The sequence below is a fragment of the Cervus canadensis genome, chromosome 9 (assembly GCF_019320065.1).
Source record: "Cervus canadensis isolate Bull #8, Minnesota chromosome 9, ASM1932006v1, whole genome shotgun sequence".
NCBI lineage: Eukaryota > Metazoa > Chordata > Mammalia > Artiodactyla > Cervidae > Cervus > Cervus canadensis.
The window spans coordinates 67,072,143-67,090,685 of record NC_057394.1 but is presented as its reverse complement, the minus strand read 5'-3'; the positions used below and the strand labels follow the sequence as shown (position 1 = coordinate 67,090,685).

The window sequence follows — 18,543 nt, the reverse complement described above, 5'->3', positions numbered from 1 at the left end:
CTCCTCTGGCTGAGCGTGGGTGGTTGCAGGCAGGAATGACAGCAGAAAACCAACTGGAAGGCTGCTGCTGCAGATGTCCTGACAAGAGGTGATGGTGGACGAAGTCTGAGTAGCAGTGGAGAAAAGCAGTCACATCTGGGAATCTTCTGACAGTATATACCAACTGATGTGGGGGTTCAAAGAGGAGGAATCAAATTTGGTCATCTGGTTTTCACTTGTGCAAACTGAGTGGACAGTGGTACCATCCATGGAGATGAAGATGACACAGAAAATCAAGTTCCATAATTATGTTTTAAAATACTATAACTGAGATGTATGAGACACTTAAGTGGAACTATCAAGAAGGCAGTTAGGGGAGTAGCCTGGTGGCCTAGTGGTTAGGATTCCAGAGTCCAGGCTTTTAATACCATGGCCTGGATTTAATCCCTGGCTCAGGAATGCAGCACAGTCCAAAAAAAAAAACAAACAAACCACAGACAGAAATAAAAGCCTGGGACTCAGAGGAGAGGTTTTTGACTGAAGATACAAATTAAAAAAAAAACTGTCAGTCTATGGATGGTATTTAAAGCCACAGGAAAGAGTAAGATAATTATGTTGTGTATATGTAGCTGTCTATTCTTCCCAACAATTTATTAACTCCCTGAGGGCAGAGATTATGTTTTGTTTTTTCCCCCCAGTTTCTTACAGAACCTAGCAATGTTAGTGGCATCAGAGGCTTCAGAATTTAACAGTAGCATGATCATTCCTGGCTAAAAAATTTCCTCAGAGAGCAGCAGAACAGACAAGTAGACCTCTTGTTTGAATGTGTCCCCAATGAATGTTGCTGCACGATGCAAGGTACTTTCCCTTTCTGATTTCTGTTTACTCACCTGCCTTGAAGGGTGGGCATGAAGATGAAGCATTTAACATGTTTTTTAAAGTTAATTTTTACTGGAGCATAGTTGATTTACAATGTTGTGTTAGTTTCTGCTGTATAGCAAAGTGAATGGGTTACACATATACATATATCCACTCTTTTTTAGATTCTTTTCCCACATGGGTCATTACAGAGTACTGACTAGAATTCCCTTAACACAGCGTTTGAGTGATAGAAAATTATTGTGATAGTGACCGTTTGTTTTCTTTTATATAATGTGATAATAGCACCTATTACATCCAAGCAAAGAACAGCCAACTCCACAAAACAAGAATACTTTCTAGATGTCTTACCTACATCTCCATATACTTGTGAAGACTGATACTGTGGCATATACTGTGTTGCCATGTCTCCAGCTCCGGTTACTGGTGAGTACATGTGGCGCGGTGGGGGGGGCATCATGGCTGGGACAGGAATGAAACCGGGCAGGGGAGGGTGTGGAGAGCGATGGATGACTGTGTGACCACCAGGGTGAAACTCTGGTGCCTGAGGAACCACCACAACTCTTCGAACACCATTGTCTTCAATAACCTATAAAATGAGCAGTAGATTAAAGGTTTCTTCCATAGGACGTAAGCAGTTTTTTCCAGATATGTGAGAGGAAGAATTGTTACACCGATTAGAAGTTAATTAAGAAATTTTACAGAATCAACATGAAAAGATTTTATTAAATACATTACATACATATGAATTAGCGCTGAACAACATGAAGTTGTTTTTGTTATACAATACAATATAAATCTTAAAACACTGACAAGATTAGCTAAATAATAATATACACAGTGAGTTATGATATTAGGTATTTATCTTAGGTGTGACATGCATTTAGTGATACAGTAAAAATGTAGTAATGGGACCAAGTGTCTCAAGGGACCTTCTGGTTTCAATATAACAGGGTCAGGAATTTCTTTTTTGTGGGGTAGGGGAAAAATAAGATATGGAAAGAACAGAAACTGTGAAATAGCAATGGGGAAAAAAACTGGATCCAAACTCCTCAGATCAACTGCATATTGAATTTAGGCATAAAACTCTTAGGACCATGACCAGAACAATTCTGATAGTTGAAGATCCTGTCAAGGCAGGCAAACACCTCATATATTAACTCCCAGTTAAGGAAAATATCTGCAGCTCTAAGTCTTAGAAATCATACATTTCTACACAGGGGTCATGCTGTGGAAAAATATTTTTAAAAATGACAGATATACTCCCTTTGAACCTCACTGGAACAACAAGAACATATAGGAAGGACTAAAAAGATACAAGATTTTACCTTAAAATTAGAAATCCTTCTATGAGAAGAGTTCTTTATCTTTCAGACTTAAATAATTACTACTGAAGTATAACAAACATTTAATAACAAAAAATGATTAAAATGTAAAGCAGTAACTTAAAGACAAATCCTAATATTTTCACATTTTACTATGGAAGAATAAGTTTTACTACACCTAAATGAATAGCAAATTTAGTTTATAAACATACGTGCTTGGTAGGGATGTTAGAAAACACAGTTACTTGGATACAGATAAGCCTAACTTACAAATAAATTACTGCTTTAGAAAGAATATAGTTGCTATTAAATAGGCTATTAAACTAACTTTCTCTGCTGAAGTGTGAGATGACTTGTGAGATAAGACAGAACCAGAAGAGCAAATGAATCACTGGTATAGGAGACTCTAGGTATAGACTACGTTTGTTTCCAGCACAATGGAGACCTCATATCCCATGTCTCCCTATTTAACCCAGGTCTGGATTCAAGCCTGGACAACTGCCTATGACTGGTGGAAAGAACGTCCTATCTGGAACCCTAGCTGAAGATAATCTGGAATCTGTTTAGCATTTTTCAGCCTCCAACCTATAGGAAAGGACCTGAGAGGAAGTCTGAAATGGATTTTGAGTGAGCCAAACCGCAGTGTCTGCCATTAACGTACCATTTCCACCTTTATCAACTGTCTGACTCACAAATCTTAAATGCCCCCCACTGCTGATAGGATTGCATGGTACATACTCTTCAACCTAGCATTCCATATGGTTCCAACCTCTCATTATAGCTATTATCTTTCTTCCACACTAAATTCTGAACCCTTCATTCCAGTCAGGCTGGTATACTAAAACACCTATCTTCATCCTTACCTGCATATTTCTTTATCTTGTACTTTGGCTTATGCCATCTTCCCTCCTCATTTTACTTTCCCCCAGTCTATATCTATGAAAGTCCCATCTATCCTTCCAAATCTAGCACTAACCACCTCCATTCATTAAAAAAAAATTTGTTTTTGAACAAAAAGATAGAGGTAATTTAGCAGAGAAAAAAACAGTGACATGTTTGTGTGGGCACACACACTCACAGGGGTGGACAAACATGACAGCAAAAGTAAATTATTTAGCATGCTGGAAGGTGATAAACACTATGGAAAAAAACAACGCACCAGGTAAGGCGGATCATAAGTACCGCAAAAGGGGAACAGTTGTAGTATAAAAGAATGATCAGGATAGGCCTTATTGGCAAAGTGAAATTTGAGCAGAGATGTGAAGGAATTGAAGGAATTAGCCAGGCAAAAATCTGAAAGACTGTTCTGGGAAGAGGGAACAGTCAGAACAAAGCCTTTAAAGTAGGAGTGGCTAGGAGGAAGCCAGTGTGACTGGATCAACATAAAGGAGGAGAAAAGACAGAAGCAGATGAGATCAACAGATACAAAATGGTAGAGATGATGGCCAAGTCAGGCAGGTTGCCCTATATAGGCTATTAAGGACTTACATGTACTCAGTGAAATGGAGGACCATCACAGAAACAAGTGGTTCTCATCAAGGGGTGATTTTACTCCTTAGAGCAACAGTCTCCAACTTTTAGGAGGACTGGTTTTATGGAAGACAATTTTTCCATGGACTTAGGGTAAGGATGGTTTTGGAATGATTCAAGCGTATTACATTTATTGTGCACTTTATTTCTATTATCATTACATTAGCTCCACCTCAGATCATCAGGCATTAGATCCTAGAGGTTGGGGACCCTTGTTGTAAAGGACATTTGGCAGTATCTGGAGTCATTTTTAGGGCTTCCCAGGTGGCACTAGTGGTAAAGAAGCTGCCTGCCAACGCAGGAGACATAAGAGACACAGGTTCAATCCCTGGGTCAGGACGGTCCCCTGGAGAAGGGCATGGCAACCCACTTCAGTATTTCTGCCTGGAGAATCCCCATGGACAGAGGAGCCTAGTGGGCTACAGTCCATGGGGTCACAAAGAGTTGGACACAACTGAAGCGACTGAGCATGCTTGGAGTCAGTTTTGGTTGTCACACCTGGAGTTGCAGGTACTAACTATTAAGTGAGTAGAGGTCAGGGATGGCGCAAATGCCCTACAACACAGAGGACAACCCCCCCAAAACAAAAAATTATTGGCTTACACTGTTTATGGTGCCAAGATTGAGAAGTCCTGATATACCCTTACGTTTAATAGGGTTACTCTGGCTGCTGAGTTGAGGATAGATTGTAGGGCAAAGCCAAAAATGGGGAGATCATTTAGGAAGTCATTGTAGAAATCTAGGCAGGAGATGGTGGTGGCTTGGACCATGGTGGCAGCAGTGAAGGTGGTGAGAAGTTGCCCACATTCTGCATATCTTCAAAGGCAGAACAAGATTAGCGGATAATTCCACTGGAGAAGTGTGAAAAAGTTCTGGAGTGATGGTATTTCACCAACAGTGAAAGGGAAAGCTATAGGTTAGAACAAGTTACTTTAGCAGAGTAGGGAGAAGATCTGGAGTTTTAGGTTTTGCACATGTAAGTTTGGTAAGTCTGTAAGTGGAAATGTTGAGTAGGCAATTAGATAATAGTGGTCTGCAGTTCCAGAAAGATAGGAAAGGACAAACAATAAGGCAGGAAGAAAACTTAAAGAGTGTAGAGTCAGGAAATTTGGTTAAGTATACCAGGGAGAATGGATCGATTTTGTTAAGTGTCGCTGATAGGTTCAATAAGATGAAGACTAAGGACTGACCATTGGATTTAGCAATTTGGAAGTCATAGGGACCTTGATGAGAGCAGTTTTAGCATAATCATAGGGGCAAAGCCTGAGTGGAGTGGATTTAAGAGAGAAAGTGGGGAGGAAAATTAGAGAGCTAAATTTTCTCACAATTTTGGAAAGTTTTCCTGTAGAAGGGAATACGTAGGGTGGTAACTGACAATAGAAAAGTCAAGCAGCTTAAAAAATCTGTTGCTGTTTTTAGTGGGAGCAATTACAACATGCTGATATACTAATGAGCATGATCCATCAGAGTAAGAAACTGATGATGTAGGGGAGAGAGAGCTAGAGTAATGTCCTTGAGCAGGCAAAAGGAGAGGACAGTCAGGACTCCAGCTGGGGCACAGGATTTAGACAGGAGCAGAAAAGTCTGTCTTTGATCTAGATGAAAAACAAGTACAGACTGATGAAATGAGAAGGTAGAGAATGTAACTTCAGATGCTGATAAGAGATGTGGGGTTAGGAGTCTGTAGTTTCCTTGATTGCTCTCTGTGAACCCTTTCCTTAGATACCAGAATTTCAGTATTATCTCCTTCCTATCAATTCTATTGCATTTATTCGCTATCATCTGTTTGGTATCCCTAACACTGTAGTATTTGTTAATTTTCCAACATTTCTTACTCTATAATTTAACTGTAAATTTCTCAAGGGACATGTGTGAACTATTTAATCCTCAAAACAATGCTAAAATAGGTAGCATTATTTTTTTCATTTTTTTAGATGGTGAAACTGAGGCATAGAGATGTTAAATAACTTGCAAGGTCACACAGGCAATAAATGGAGGAGCTAGTAACTGAACTCAGGTAAGCTGGCTTCAATTCCATGTTCTTATTCATTTTGTCAGCACAGAATCCACAAATACTTGCCTCTTAGTGCCTTTTTAAATTTCACAAACACAAGTGAGATCTCATCAGTTAAAAAAGAAATGGCTAAACTGCTTATGAAATTAAAACCACTTTTCTGCTGAAAAAGAACATTTCAAATATAAAGATAAGCTGAGGGAAGGGAGGCTGGAGAGTTAATTGTTTTAAAAGGTTGTGAAATGAGTACAAGAAACCTGATTTATAATAGTCTGGAAGCCCTGAAGAGGGGGAACTCTCATGCACTACTGTTTGCTGTCCCTTACAGACTCTAGCAGGAATCACATTTCCCAACCGGAAGGAAGCTTACTTTATATACCCCAGCTGGAGGAAAGAAAATTTTTTTCCTTGCTTAGTATAGCCAATGAGAAGCTACCACAACTAGCCTAATCAGAAGCAGCTATAACCCTCAACTCTCTTTCCTCCAATGGACTTTGCTCAAAAACCATCCCTTCTCAACTCCCCTCTTTTAAGAATAGTCCTCTTCTTTGTTTTGGGAACTTGCCTATGGTTTGCCGTAGTCTGCATGTCCTGCACTGCAATTTCTCTGCTATTCCTGAATAACATCATTTTGCTGTTAACTATGTATTTTATCTTTAAGGCTGATAAGGTACAGAGTTCAGTTTTGCAAGAAGAAGAGTTCTGGGGATGGATGGTAGCGCAACAGTGTGAACGTACTTAATACCACTGAACCATGCCTTTAAAATAGTTATGGTATATTTTTAATGTGTATTTTACCACAGTTAAAAGAAAAGAAAACAAAACAAAACTAAGATATAGAGATTAAAAAAAAAAAAAAAAGAGCCAGATCAGGATCAAGAGGGTGTGGAGAACTCCACCACAATAAATCATCTGAGCAGCCAGTAACTTCAGAGTGAGGCCAGAGACCTCTAAACGATCCGCCTAGTTTCTAGCTGCCAAGAAATAGCCAAGACACTGAATTTTACACCAACAGGGTACAATGATGGCAGAGATTAAGATAAAATCAACACGTTCTGAGAAGGAAAAAAAGGTGAAATATAATCCAAATTAGTCTACGCTAAAAAAATGAAAGACAATGAGATAAATGGAAATATCAACACAGTCTGACCACCTAACCACATACACCATGCAATATCTAATTAGACAAAAGCCCTGTTTTGTTTCCTTCACTGAACACAGACATAATTGAAGAGGGGCTGCAGAGAAAGGAGGTTGTATTTACTATCTGATATTTTATATTGTGCTCCAGAATGGATATTCCGTGACAGATCTGTTCTGTATCCTGTTTTCTCCCCAATAACTGGTACGGTACATGTAGTGTATGACAGATGCTCAAAAAATATTTGTTTGATGACTGATATGACCAGAAATAAATGCTATTAGTTCTACTCGAATCTCCCACCCCCTCTTAACAATAGCCAACTACTGGAGTTTTGTGACTTCTTCAATTCCTACAACCTTTGCTTCCCCACTACTTCTAGCAACCTACTTCTATTGCATCATTCTGAACTACTCCAAATTTAAGCTATTGAAGAGTATTACAGATATTTCTGGCCCTTCATCTCACAGATTCATCCAATATCTAATCAAGCACACAGCAACGTAAGCGACTACAACCTTTCTCTCCAGCTCTTACTGTGTCTCTTCATCCTCATCGAAACCACTAAATCCCCTTTCAGTCTCTTACACTGCTGTCCATCTGTTTGGGTTGTCCTTTCCAGGAGAGACAAAGACTGAGATCAGACTTGTTTGTACAATCTTTGAAAGATTTACTAACCTCACTGGTGCGTGCTGACATAAAGGCACAGTGAAATACCAAGTCCAGCTCAAAGGAGTAATCTGAAACTTTTCATGAAGCTGACACAGGTCCTTTCCCCACATTATGAGATCTACAATCCCCTCCCTGTTAGATACCCTCTCATCACCATAACAACCCACATTCCATAAAAAACAAGGAGCCATTACAGAAAAGCAGAAGGAGGGAACTTTTGGTATTACCTTTCAGGAGTCCCCTTCAGGTTAAGTCTACACTATTTTCTTGATAATTCATTAACTTCATCACTAAAATATCAAGTGTTATTCTGAGCTGCAATGCCCTTAGGGACTACAAGTTGTTATTATTTGCCAGGAAACTAAGTTCCTTCTATACCTGTCACCATATGCTTTCTGTGTCATCATTTGTTTTCACTGTTTTTGTTTACTGTACTGTTTCTCCCTTTGGTGTCTGAGTTCAGCTGGCACATATTTCTGTCTCTATGCAGTAAGTCAAATCGCTCATAAATTTCCCTTTCTTATTTGTTAAACTGTAATAATCAACTTCATTAAGGTTATGTCTAAAATTATGTCTGTAATTAGAGAAAAGGCTAAGGGGAAACATACTAAATGTTTACAAAGAGTATCTATGGGTTATAACACTCAATGGAATTTTTTCCCTACCCTTTTACATGTTTTCCAAGTTTTCCATATAATAATGATCAGAAAAAGTACAACTATATTTGTTCTTTATCACTAAATATATTTCCCATTGGCTTGCTTGAAAAACTAATATTCCTTGACATTTAAGCTTCTGGTGAACAATTACATTTTACTTTATGCGTAAAATTTTAATTAATTTTAGGTTTCCCAATCATATTGCAAGTATCTTACAGTTAATAAAAATTTTTTTAAAATGATGATCCATTTTTCTGCTCCAACAACAAAAGCTATGTAACTAAAAAATTAAGTCTGACTATTCTCATTACTAAGTAGAATGCTGAAGTATCAGAGAAATAAGGTACAAATATAAATTAACAATATCATAGAACTCTTGGATAAAGAAGCAAAGAAAGTATAACAAAATCGGCAATTTTAACGGCAACTTTGGGTTTTGCAAATTGCAAATGAGAAAAACAGAACCAATGAATCCCCAAATTACCTAATATATAATACCCTGTCTGTTATTCTCAAAAATTAAGTTAAAATATATGTGAATTATTGATAAGTGCACGTCTGAAGTGCTTCTAAACTTAATGGCATTTGTACAAACATAAAAAATGTGAAGGCTGATTTATCCTTGGTAAATCATGATTTCTTCATTTTCACTTAAATCTTGATCTTCATCTAAGATTATTTATCTTTTGAATCTTTCATTTTTCGGCCTCAATATACTCTTTGGTTTGTAGCATGATTGCTTCCTCAGTAGCAGAGCTAGAGAGTCCCAACACTGGATTTTATTTTTTTAATTAAATTTATTTATTTTTAATTGGAGGATAAGTACCTTACAACATTGTGTTGGTTTCTCCCTTATTGGATTTAAATTTTTGCAGTCCTTGCTTGCCTGACCAAATGTTTTAGGATATTTACATTTGCTGAATCCTGTGAGTGTATGTACTGAATTACATGATGGTATAGCAAAAACATTACTTGACCCTCCTTTGATCACTGGCCTTTGACAACAGATACACAGTAGGCAGGGATGGAGTTGATAAAATTGCTGCCCCAAGAGGAGAACAGTGTACAGAAGTCTAAAAAGAGACTGCAGATGACAGCTATTCCTGGATTTAGTGTGTGTGCTCCTTAGTTCCCACTGAGCCAAATACAACATGCACTTTGTAACAGCCATCTACGTGTCTTAATGTTTGGTTCAACTCCCAGCTTCTATCTTTGCTAATATAATTATGTTTGCTTATGTGTCAAATTTTGGACAATTACCAAGCTCTTAGCTGTGCCAAGAACTTGGCTCTTGGTATTTTCTAACATGAGAAATTTTATATGTCAGGCAATAGGGGTTGTACTTCAACGGTGATGTCAAAATGTTAGAATTCATTCTTACACATTAGGTACTTAAATTATTTCAATAATGATGAAACTAGATTTTGTCTTTGGATTAACACTGTGTGCTTAAAAATGATACATTTCCTAGAGACAATGATTATTGTTAAAGTTCATTCACTTATTTGACAAATATTTATGAAATACATACTATATCTGAGTTACTACAGAACAAAAATAATAAAAGGTACCTCCACACACTCAAGGAACTTAAAATCCCATATAAGAATATATAGACACACAATTATAGTATCAGGTATGTATATGTAACTAAAGAATGGTACAAATAACTTGATCTAGGTTCTCAAAGATGGGTAGAATTTCAAAAGGCAGAAATGAGGGAATGAATAACATTCCCTGGATAACAGCATTAAGTGAGCATGTGAGTAGTCATGTTTGGCTGAAAAAATAGATAGGTGATTAGATTTATCAAGAGACGGGTACAGAGACAAACCAGAAAAGAACCGCGTTAAGGCCTTATGTGTCAAGAAATCTAGACCTCACTGAGTGGCCAAGCCAACTAATGAGCATGGAAGTGAAAAAATTAAAGAAGTTATATAGGAAGATTATTTTAGTGGCTCTTGCCCTAAAGATACAGCACCATGGACTTCCTGGTGGGTCCAGTGGTTAACACTATGCTTCCAATGCAGGGGGTGTAGGTTTAATCCCTGGTTGGAGAACTAAGATTCCACATGTTGTGTAGCATGGCAAAATAAATTTTAAAAAAGATATAGAATCTCAACTTGGATGATCATTTGATTGATTTACTAGTATTTATTGAGCCCTTAATACATGACAGGCACTGTACTCAGCACTGAGGAAATAAAGATGAATGAGAATTCTGTATGATCTAGTCTTATGACCTCTCTGACCTCACTGTTTACTATTATTCTGCCTTAAGGACTCAGTCCAGCCGCAACAGCCGCCTTGTTGTTCCCAAGCATGCTCTCATCTTAGGCCTTTTGCACCAGCTGTTTCTGTTTCCAGAATCCTCTTTCCCTGAATAAATGCTTGGGCTAACTCCCAACTGTCCTTCAAGACTTGGTTCAAAGGCACCTTTCCAATGATGCCTAGTCTGACTACCCTATCTTAAAATGTAACTAGCCCTGTTTTCTTTCTTTTCCTCCCATTTTACTCACCACCTAATCCATTATATAATTTATCCATTTATTATGATTACTGTTTCCTTTTCCCCACAAGAATGTAAACTACAGAAGTACAGAGGTCCTTGCCTCTTTTCATTCAAGCAGTGAGAGAGTCCCTAACATATAAGAGCACTCAACACATATCTGTTGACCACTGTTAAACACAGGAACTGTATGAATTCATAATCTTCTCTTCTCAGGAAGGGGAATTTATTAACTAAACAATGTGAAAAATTTGTTCAAAGAGGGATATACATAATGTGCTATGAGAACCCAAACGGAAAGGCACCTGAAAAGGTTCAAGGAAAGTTAATTCTAAAATTGAGAAGAGCAGAAATTTGCCATAAAAATGAAAGGTACTGTTAGCTGAGAGAACAGCAGAATACTTACAACTGCCTTCAAATAATCTGTCTTAATCATCTTTATGTCACCAGCACCCAATACAGAGCTTGGCACATGATGCCATTCAACATGTTTGTTAAACGGAGCTATGCTAGAGAGAAAAAACAAGGTAATCCTCTTTATGGAGATGCAGAAAGGTCGGAGAAGGAACAACCAGAGAAGTAGGAAGAATCAGGATAGCATTACTTCAAGAAAATCTGGGATAATCTGGGGTAAATCATAGGACTGTTGTTTAGTCGCTAAGTAGTGTACGATTCTTTGTGACCCTACGGACTGTAGCCTGCCAGGCTCCTCTGTCCATGGGATTTCCCAGGCAAGAATACTGGAGTGGGTTGCCATTTCCTTCTCCAGGGGATCTTCCTGACCTGGGATCAAACCCAAGGCTCTTGCATTGGCAGGCGTACTCTTTTACCACTGAGCCACCAGGGAAGGGTCAAATGTTTAGAGGTCAAAGAGAAGAAATCTAGACCTCACTGTCACTGTTCAGTCGCTCAGTCGTGTTGGATTCTGTGAATCCATGGACTGCAGCACACCAGGCCTCCCTGTCCTTCACCACCTCCCAAAGCTTGCTCAAATTCATGTTCATTGAGTTAGTGATGCCATCCAATCATCTCGTCCTCTGTCATCCCCTTCTCCTGCCTTCAATCTTTCTCAGCATCAGGATCTTTTCTAATGAGTCAGTTCTTCACGTCAGGTGGCCAAAGTGTTGGAGCTTCAGCTTCAGCATCAGTCCTTCCAATGAACAGCCAGGACTGATCTCCTTTAGGATGGACTGGTTGGATCTCCTTTCAGTCCAAGGGACTCTCAAGAGTCTTCTCCAACACCACAGTTCAAAAGCATCAATTCTTCGGTGCTCAGTCTTCCTTATGGTCCAACTCTCACATCTATACATGACTATGTTTTTAACAAATGTTTAGAAGTCAAAGAGGATTATGCTGAAAAAAGGGCTTTGGTTTGGTGTATACCAGAGAGTAGATTTAGTAGGGTAAAAAAGGCAGGCAGGCTAAGGAGTCAGTGTGCTAAACAAAAGCAGAAATAATGAGCAAACTATTCTTCTGGAAAGTTTACAAAGTACTTTCAAATATGAAAGAAAGTGAAAGTATTAGTCACTCAGTTGTGTCTGACTCTGCGACACATGGACTGTAGACTGCCGGGCTCCTCTGTCCATGGGATTTTCCAGGCAAGAATACTGGAGTGAGCTCCCATTTCTTTCTCCACTTTCAACTATGTTATCTCATATATGTTATCATCTTATCTCACAGTGAGGACACTGAGGCTCAAGGAAGTTGATTTGTCCAAGGCCATGCAGCCAGCAAGGGTTTTAAACAAGATACGGATCCAGCTTTCTGACTCTAATTCTCATACTATTTACATTCTCCCCAGCATCATGGTCCTCCTCTGCTGTCATTCATATAGGGGTAGGCTTCAGATAGTGGCCAGTGAATCTACCACAATAGCCCACCAGTATTTTGGCATAATCAGGGAGGATATAAGAGAGGCTCTGAAGAAAATTCCAAGTATAGGGGCTTTGCTGGTGGCTCAGTAGTTAAGAATCTGTCTTATTATATTAAGATATAACATATTATATCTTAATATTATATATTTAATATAACCAAATATACATTAATTATAATAAATATATATTTAATATATGTTATTATATTAAGACTCTGCCTTATTATAATGCAGGGAACATGGGTTCAAGCCCTGGTCTGGGAAGATCCCACATGCTGCGGGACAACACATGCAGCCTGTGTGCTGCAACTACTGAAGCCTGTGTCCCTGGAGCCCAGGAGTGGCAACAGGAGAAGCCACTGCAAGGAGAAGCCTGCACACAGCAACGAACAGCAGCCCCGCTCATGGCAACTAGAGAAAGCCTGCGTGCAGCAACGAAGACCCAGAACAGCCATAATTTAAATAAATAAATAAATACATCTTAAAAAAATTTTCAAGTATAAATTCAGTGCTAGGATAAGAAACTGGCTACTTCCAAAAAGCTTTTGAAGCAATGAGTGCTGACTACATGCAATGTCAGTAGCAGATATTGACACCTATAGATTTTACAGTTTTACTAAGTTTGCCTGTGCAAATAAGTAAGCTATCCTTTTTTCTTTAAGTCAGAGCTTTGCAACTTGTATGTAAGAAAGAGCTACAGGTGTTTGGTGATACTGATTCTGTCAGCCCTTAGGGTTGCAGGTCTGCAGGTCTAAATTCTCTTGTATAGACCACAATGTGCCATCCAATGATCATGGGCACCTGTGAACAAGTGTAAAAAAGAAGTTGGACGCACTGGCTTGGATTACTTTTAAGTAAATGGCTAATTTTAAAATGTTAGCATGGGTGCCTTTAAACCGTATGATATTAATTATATTATTCACATATCCAAGGAGATAAAACTCTAAAATTAACTCTTGAATATAATTCAACACCCAAAGACAAGGCCAAATGATGAGTGCTACTAACCTAATTTTTCCTCCTTTCCAAATAGCACTGAATGTGCTAAAATATTTGAAATAGATTTACCAAAGATATACTATACTGGGTCATAAGCTTCGGCATCTAAATTTTGTTTGCATTCAATAGCAGCGTTATGATCGCTAACACACACATGTGGACAAAAGTAACACAAAACATACCTGCGGGGCATAGCCAGGAGGCACATAGATCGGAGGCACAGAGCCATTTGGGGACATCATTGGAACCTGAGCAGGACCTGCACAGATCACAGAAGTCACATGTTAATCCTGGGTTACTTAACGAGCAAAAATTGAAAACAATTTGAATTGCATTTTGAATTCTTCATTTTAAACTAAACCCTTAAACTAATAGTGTATAACCATGAAAAGAAATTCAGATGATTCACCTGCTAAAAACCAGAAATGTTTATCTTGTAAAGGGCACTGACTGCTCTTTACCTACAGTTGTGTTTTTCAAACCTGCCTGGTGATCGTAACAGTCACCTGGGGAGATTTTTAAAGCACACAGGGACTTCTCTGGCAGTCCAGTGGTTAGGACTCTGCACTTGCACTGCAGGGGCTGCAAGTTCAACCCCTGGTCAGGGAGCTAGAGATTCTTGTCTAGTACGCTTACAGTAAATGGGGGTCTTGAATCAGTGTACTTACAAATGTCCCAGGTAATTCCTGTGCAAATTTTGCAAATTAAGTAACACTGACCCAGTGGAAAATCAAACCAAACTTTGCATATAAAATCAATGAAAAATACAAAAGGCAAAATTTGAAAAAAAAAAACAATAGAAAAAATCAAGAAAAATTCAAGAGGAAGAAGCAGTAAGAGGAAGAACAGTTAGAAATTTGGAACTTGTTTTCTTAGGGTTAAAAATCTCTTTTAACCCTGTAGTGTGTAAGTCCTGCCTTTGGGGGCTTGAGAACAGTTAGAAAAATGGAATACACAAGTATTTACCCAAAGAAAACTTTTTTGTTCCTTACACTGAAAAGTCCTTTTAAAAAAAAGAAAATTCAGCTTGTCTTATTCTACATTTCCTTTCATTTTTATAGTGATATCCTTTCCCAACCAACAACTTTTCAAAAAGTTGTTTCATATCTAAGGATATATTTCTACTATGTATTTACTAAACACTAAAATATTATGTATTTTTTGGCAACTGATGTAACAAGCTTTAAGAAATATGCTCTGATGCTTCTAAGGACAAGTAAGGCCTTCTTTATTTTTATATCCTTGGAAAACAAAAACAACAAAGTTTTTCTACATCTAAGTCAATGTTACCTATAAATTTACTAAACATACTTGTGAAGTGCTTTACACCTCTAGGCAAGAGAGGCTTCATCCAAAACTCACCTTTCAACTTCTACATGATGGACTCAAGAAATGACAGCAGATTTAAAGTTATGCTGGTTTACTTCTGTTAGCTAATTTATAGAAAACTATAGCAAGCTAGCTTTCTGAATCCTGAGATCTGGCTTAGATTACTCACAGTGTGTGAAATTTAGCTGAGACCCAGAAAGAGAATTCATTGAAAACTATTATCTGTAATCTTAATAAAGGAAATTACTTTGTTGAGTTTCTACTGTATGTGCCAGAGACTGGTTCCTTGCATATGTGCTCAAGTTTAATCCCTATTTCAAGTTATCAGAACAAGTTTTTGTTTTTTAGCCATCAGAGTGAAAAATAAGTTATTACCAATTACATTTAAACTTATAAAACTACATAACTGCTTTGGGTTGCTCTTCTTTCACTAAAGATATGAATATATAAATACTAAGTAGTTGCAATTCAAACCAAACATACTTTGAAAGCTGCTAAGTGTTTATAATTTAGTAGTACAAAATTCTACTTTATTCTTTAATTATATCTATGTGTGATTACTGAAGAGAGCACAAAACAAACCTAATCGCAAACCAGCAGTAAACCCATAACTAGTTGCAGTCCAGGAATAATGATTAACTCATATCCCTATGAAGTAATCCTTTCACTTTAGCAAGTGAATTTTCTTACCCTGAGGAAAAATGGTACAAGGTTAAGATTTTTTTCTTAAAAAAAAAAAAAAAAAAAAAAAACAACCAAAAAACAAAAAACAGTTCATGTATAGCATTATTTAATATCTAAAATACTGGTGTGAAGTAACATATTTACAGCACCATTTCTGTTGCTATTCCTGTCTATAGTAGCAAAACTCCAAAACCTCGCATACTTGATGATGCAGAAGTTCCATCACCTCCTTAGTTCCACCAATATTTTTTAATTTAGGAGGTATGAAAAGATTAACTGCAAACTCTTGATTAAGGGCAGTGAGGGAGCTCCTGTCCCAGTGAAGAAGCTAAGTCTGTTACAGACTGTACCATTAAACACACATCTGGCAGGAGAGTAGCTGTATCTGAACCACTGTAGATCCACCAAGTAACTCCTTAGTAATATATACGATTTTAGCAAAATCTACCACAAATCATATACCTATTGATTTTTAAGGGCATATTTCCTTTTCTAAAATCTTGCATAAGAGTAAGCAACTCTATTTACCAATTGCCTTAAGAAATTTGAGAAGCCTCAATTCCTTAAAAATTGCCATCAAGGATTTAGTAAAGATGGTATTTCATCTAGTAAAATGTCAACTCTTCAAATTTTTTCCTTATTAGTAGACATTAGCAGACATTTGATTTAAAAAAACAAAACAAAAGATCTGCCTGGGTTCAAATTCTTAACAAGCAACGGGCTGCTGACGTGCCACACATTCTCTTTACAAGCAAGCTTTCACAATGGCTTCCAAATAATCTGATGCCAATTTACAGATTTTAGTTGTAAAAAGAAAATCCTAGTAAAGGCTCTCTGGAAAGGAATATTCTGTGGAATGTAAAATCAACCCAACTCTAAACAGAGTTTAATCTTTTTATAACTACACGGCCACAATGTAAAATTTTTACAGCGACAGATCTGGCATCTATTGAAAAAACACACAGCATGACTTTAGAGTAATACAATACTTGCTACGTTTTAAAATAAAAGCAGAATGTTCAAAACCAGTAAATCTTACCACTCATTTTGTTTTTACAGTAGCAGCAGAGAACAAGAAAATCCAACAAGGAAACAGCGTAGTACACGTTAACAGCTTTAATTGGAGAACCGCGGTTGCTGCTTTTTTTTTTTTTTTTTGCAAAGCTACGAGGAAAAGATCCTTTGACCGAGTCACATGATGCTGACCACGTGACCTGCAGTGACCCGCGGAAAGGGAAGGGAAAAAAAAAAAAAAAAAGCAAGCGTTCCTGCTGGCAGTGTTTGGCATACAGTAAATGATTAAAAGATTTCTACTGATTCTGCCCTGGATTTGAAAATTTTCAGACTCCTTTATGAACCAACTCAAAAGCGCATCAAGATTTTCATGGAAAAATAGATACCTGCTGTAAAATAATTCCCTTTGTTCTCATTTTCCTCTGATAACTAATAGGCCTGTGTGCTAAGTCGCTTCAGCCGTGTCCGACTCTGCGACCCTGTGGACTGCTGTCTGCTCTGCTCCTCTGTCCATGGGATTCTCCAGGCAAGAATACTGGAGTGGGTTGCCACATCCTTCTCCAAGGGATCCTCCCAACCCAGGGATGGAACTAGCAGCTCGTTAGTCTACTGCATTGGCAGATGGGTTCTTTGCCATTAGAGCCACCTGGAAAGCCCTACATACTATCTACTAAGTCAAATTTTATTACCCCAGCTGGCTGCTTTTCATTTATAAATTTTAGGATACATATAACACTAATTTAGAAGATTCACTCCGAAATGTCCTTGTGTAACCTGATGCACTCTCCATACTCAACCCTTAAAATTCCTTTGTGTATTGTGGGCAACCCTTAAGGAAAGCCCACAGTATACAGAAGAATTATCTACAGAATACAGGCTTGATCAACTTGTTCTTTAAACATGGGATTTCTATTTCAGACTAGCATTTAACATCTCAAGTTAATAAATGCTACCTTTTTTTTTTATTACTGGTTTTACTTTCTTTTCTTCTGATTTTTTTCTTGTTGTTTCTAAAGGTTTAACCTGGACACTAATACAGATACTTGGTAGATGGCATTCTCACTCATGCTCATGAAATCTGAAAAGACAGGTCATGATTGGGGCTTGAAGTACTTTACTCAAGCATGTATAGAGACCAGAAAGAAGACTAAATGTTTAGCTATAAGAGAAGGGAGTAAGACTGTAAGAACTTTGGAGGGCTTTCATTACTTTATGGTGCTGTGTAGTTAAGGAAATTTATTTATAGCTAATACAAATATACAGGTAATGATAATGACTGATTTGTAATAAATTGAACAATGGAAAGAAAGTGGATTTTGGTATCAAAAGATGTAAGCTTTAACAACAGCATCAATATTTATTAGCAAGGCAATTTACTGCTCTTCTGAGACTTAGTTTCCTTCTATAAAATGGTTAAAACAATCAACTTCATGGCATTGTTGTGTGAATCAAACTAGATAAATTTAAAGTACCAAGTACACTGGCTGGCACCACTCAATAAATGATAGTTATAAGAATGGCCACTATGGGGTTTCCCAGGTGGCTCAGTGATAAAGAATCTGCCTGCCAATGCAGGAGACAAATGAGACATGGGTTCAAGCCCTGGGTCAGGAAGACACCCTGGAGTAGGAAATGGCAACCTGCTCCAGTATTCTTGCCTGGAAAATTCCATGGACAGAGGAGCCTGGTGGGCTACAGTCCACGGGGTCACAGTCAGACATGACTGAACACACACACACACATACGTTTGAGAAAGTAATAATGGGCAGGGTACTATTCAATGTATTACATGTGTTAACTCAATCCTCACAATAACTGAAAAAGGCATCACTTATAGGTAAGGGAATTGAAGCAGAATGCAATTAAGTAACTTGCCAAGAGCACACAATGAGGCAAAGCCAGGATTATTTTAACAATAAGGGAATATTTTAAACAT

The 18,543-nt window shown here is 37.9% G+C and overlaps 1 protein-coding gene across 5 annotated transcripts in view; it reads right to left on the bottom strand.

Annotated features, from left to right (window-relative positions):
- Positions 1-18,543, bottom strand: part of FNDC3A (fibronectin type III domain containing 3A) — a 109,580-nt gene that overhangs the window by 35,486 nt on the left and 55,551 nt on the right. For 4 of the 5 annotated variants that reach the window (XM_043477565.1, XM_043477569.1, XM_043477566.1 and 1 more), the window contains 2 exons: positions 13,763-13,839; positions 1,210-1,447 (listed from right to left, as the gene is read on the bottom strand). In XM_043477565.1, the coding sequence (XP_043333500.1) occupies positions 1,210-1,447; positions 13,763-13,839 (315 nt within the window). Of the gene's footprint in view, positions 1-1,209; positions 1,448-13,762; positions 13,840-16,632; positions 16,787-18,543 lie in introns of those variants that run through there. The other variant, XM_043477568.1, reaches the window with a different exon arrangement.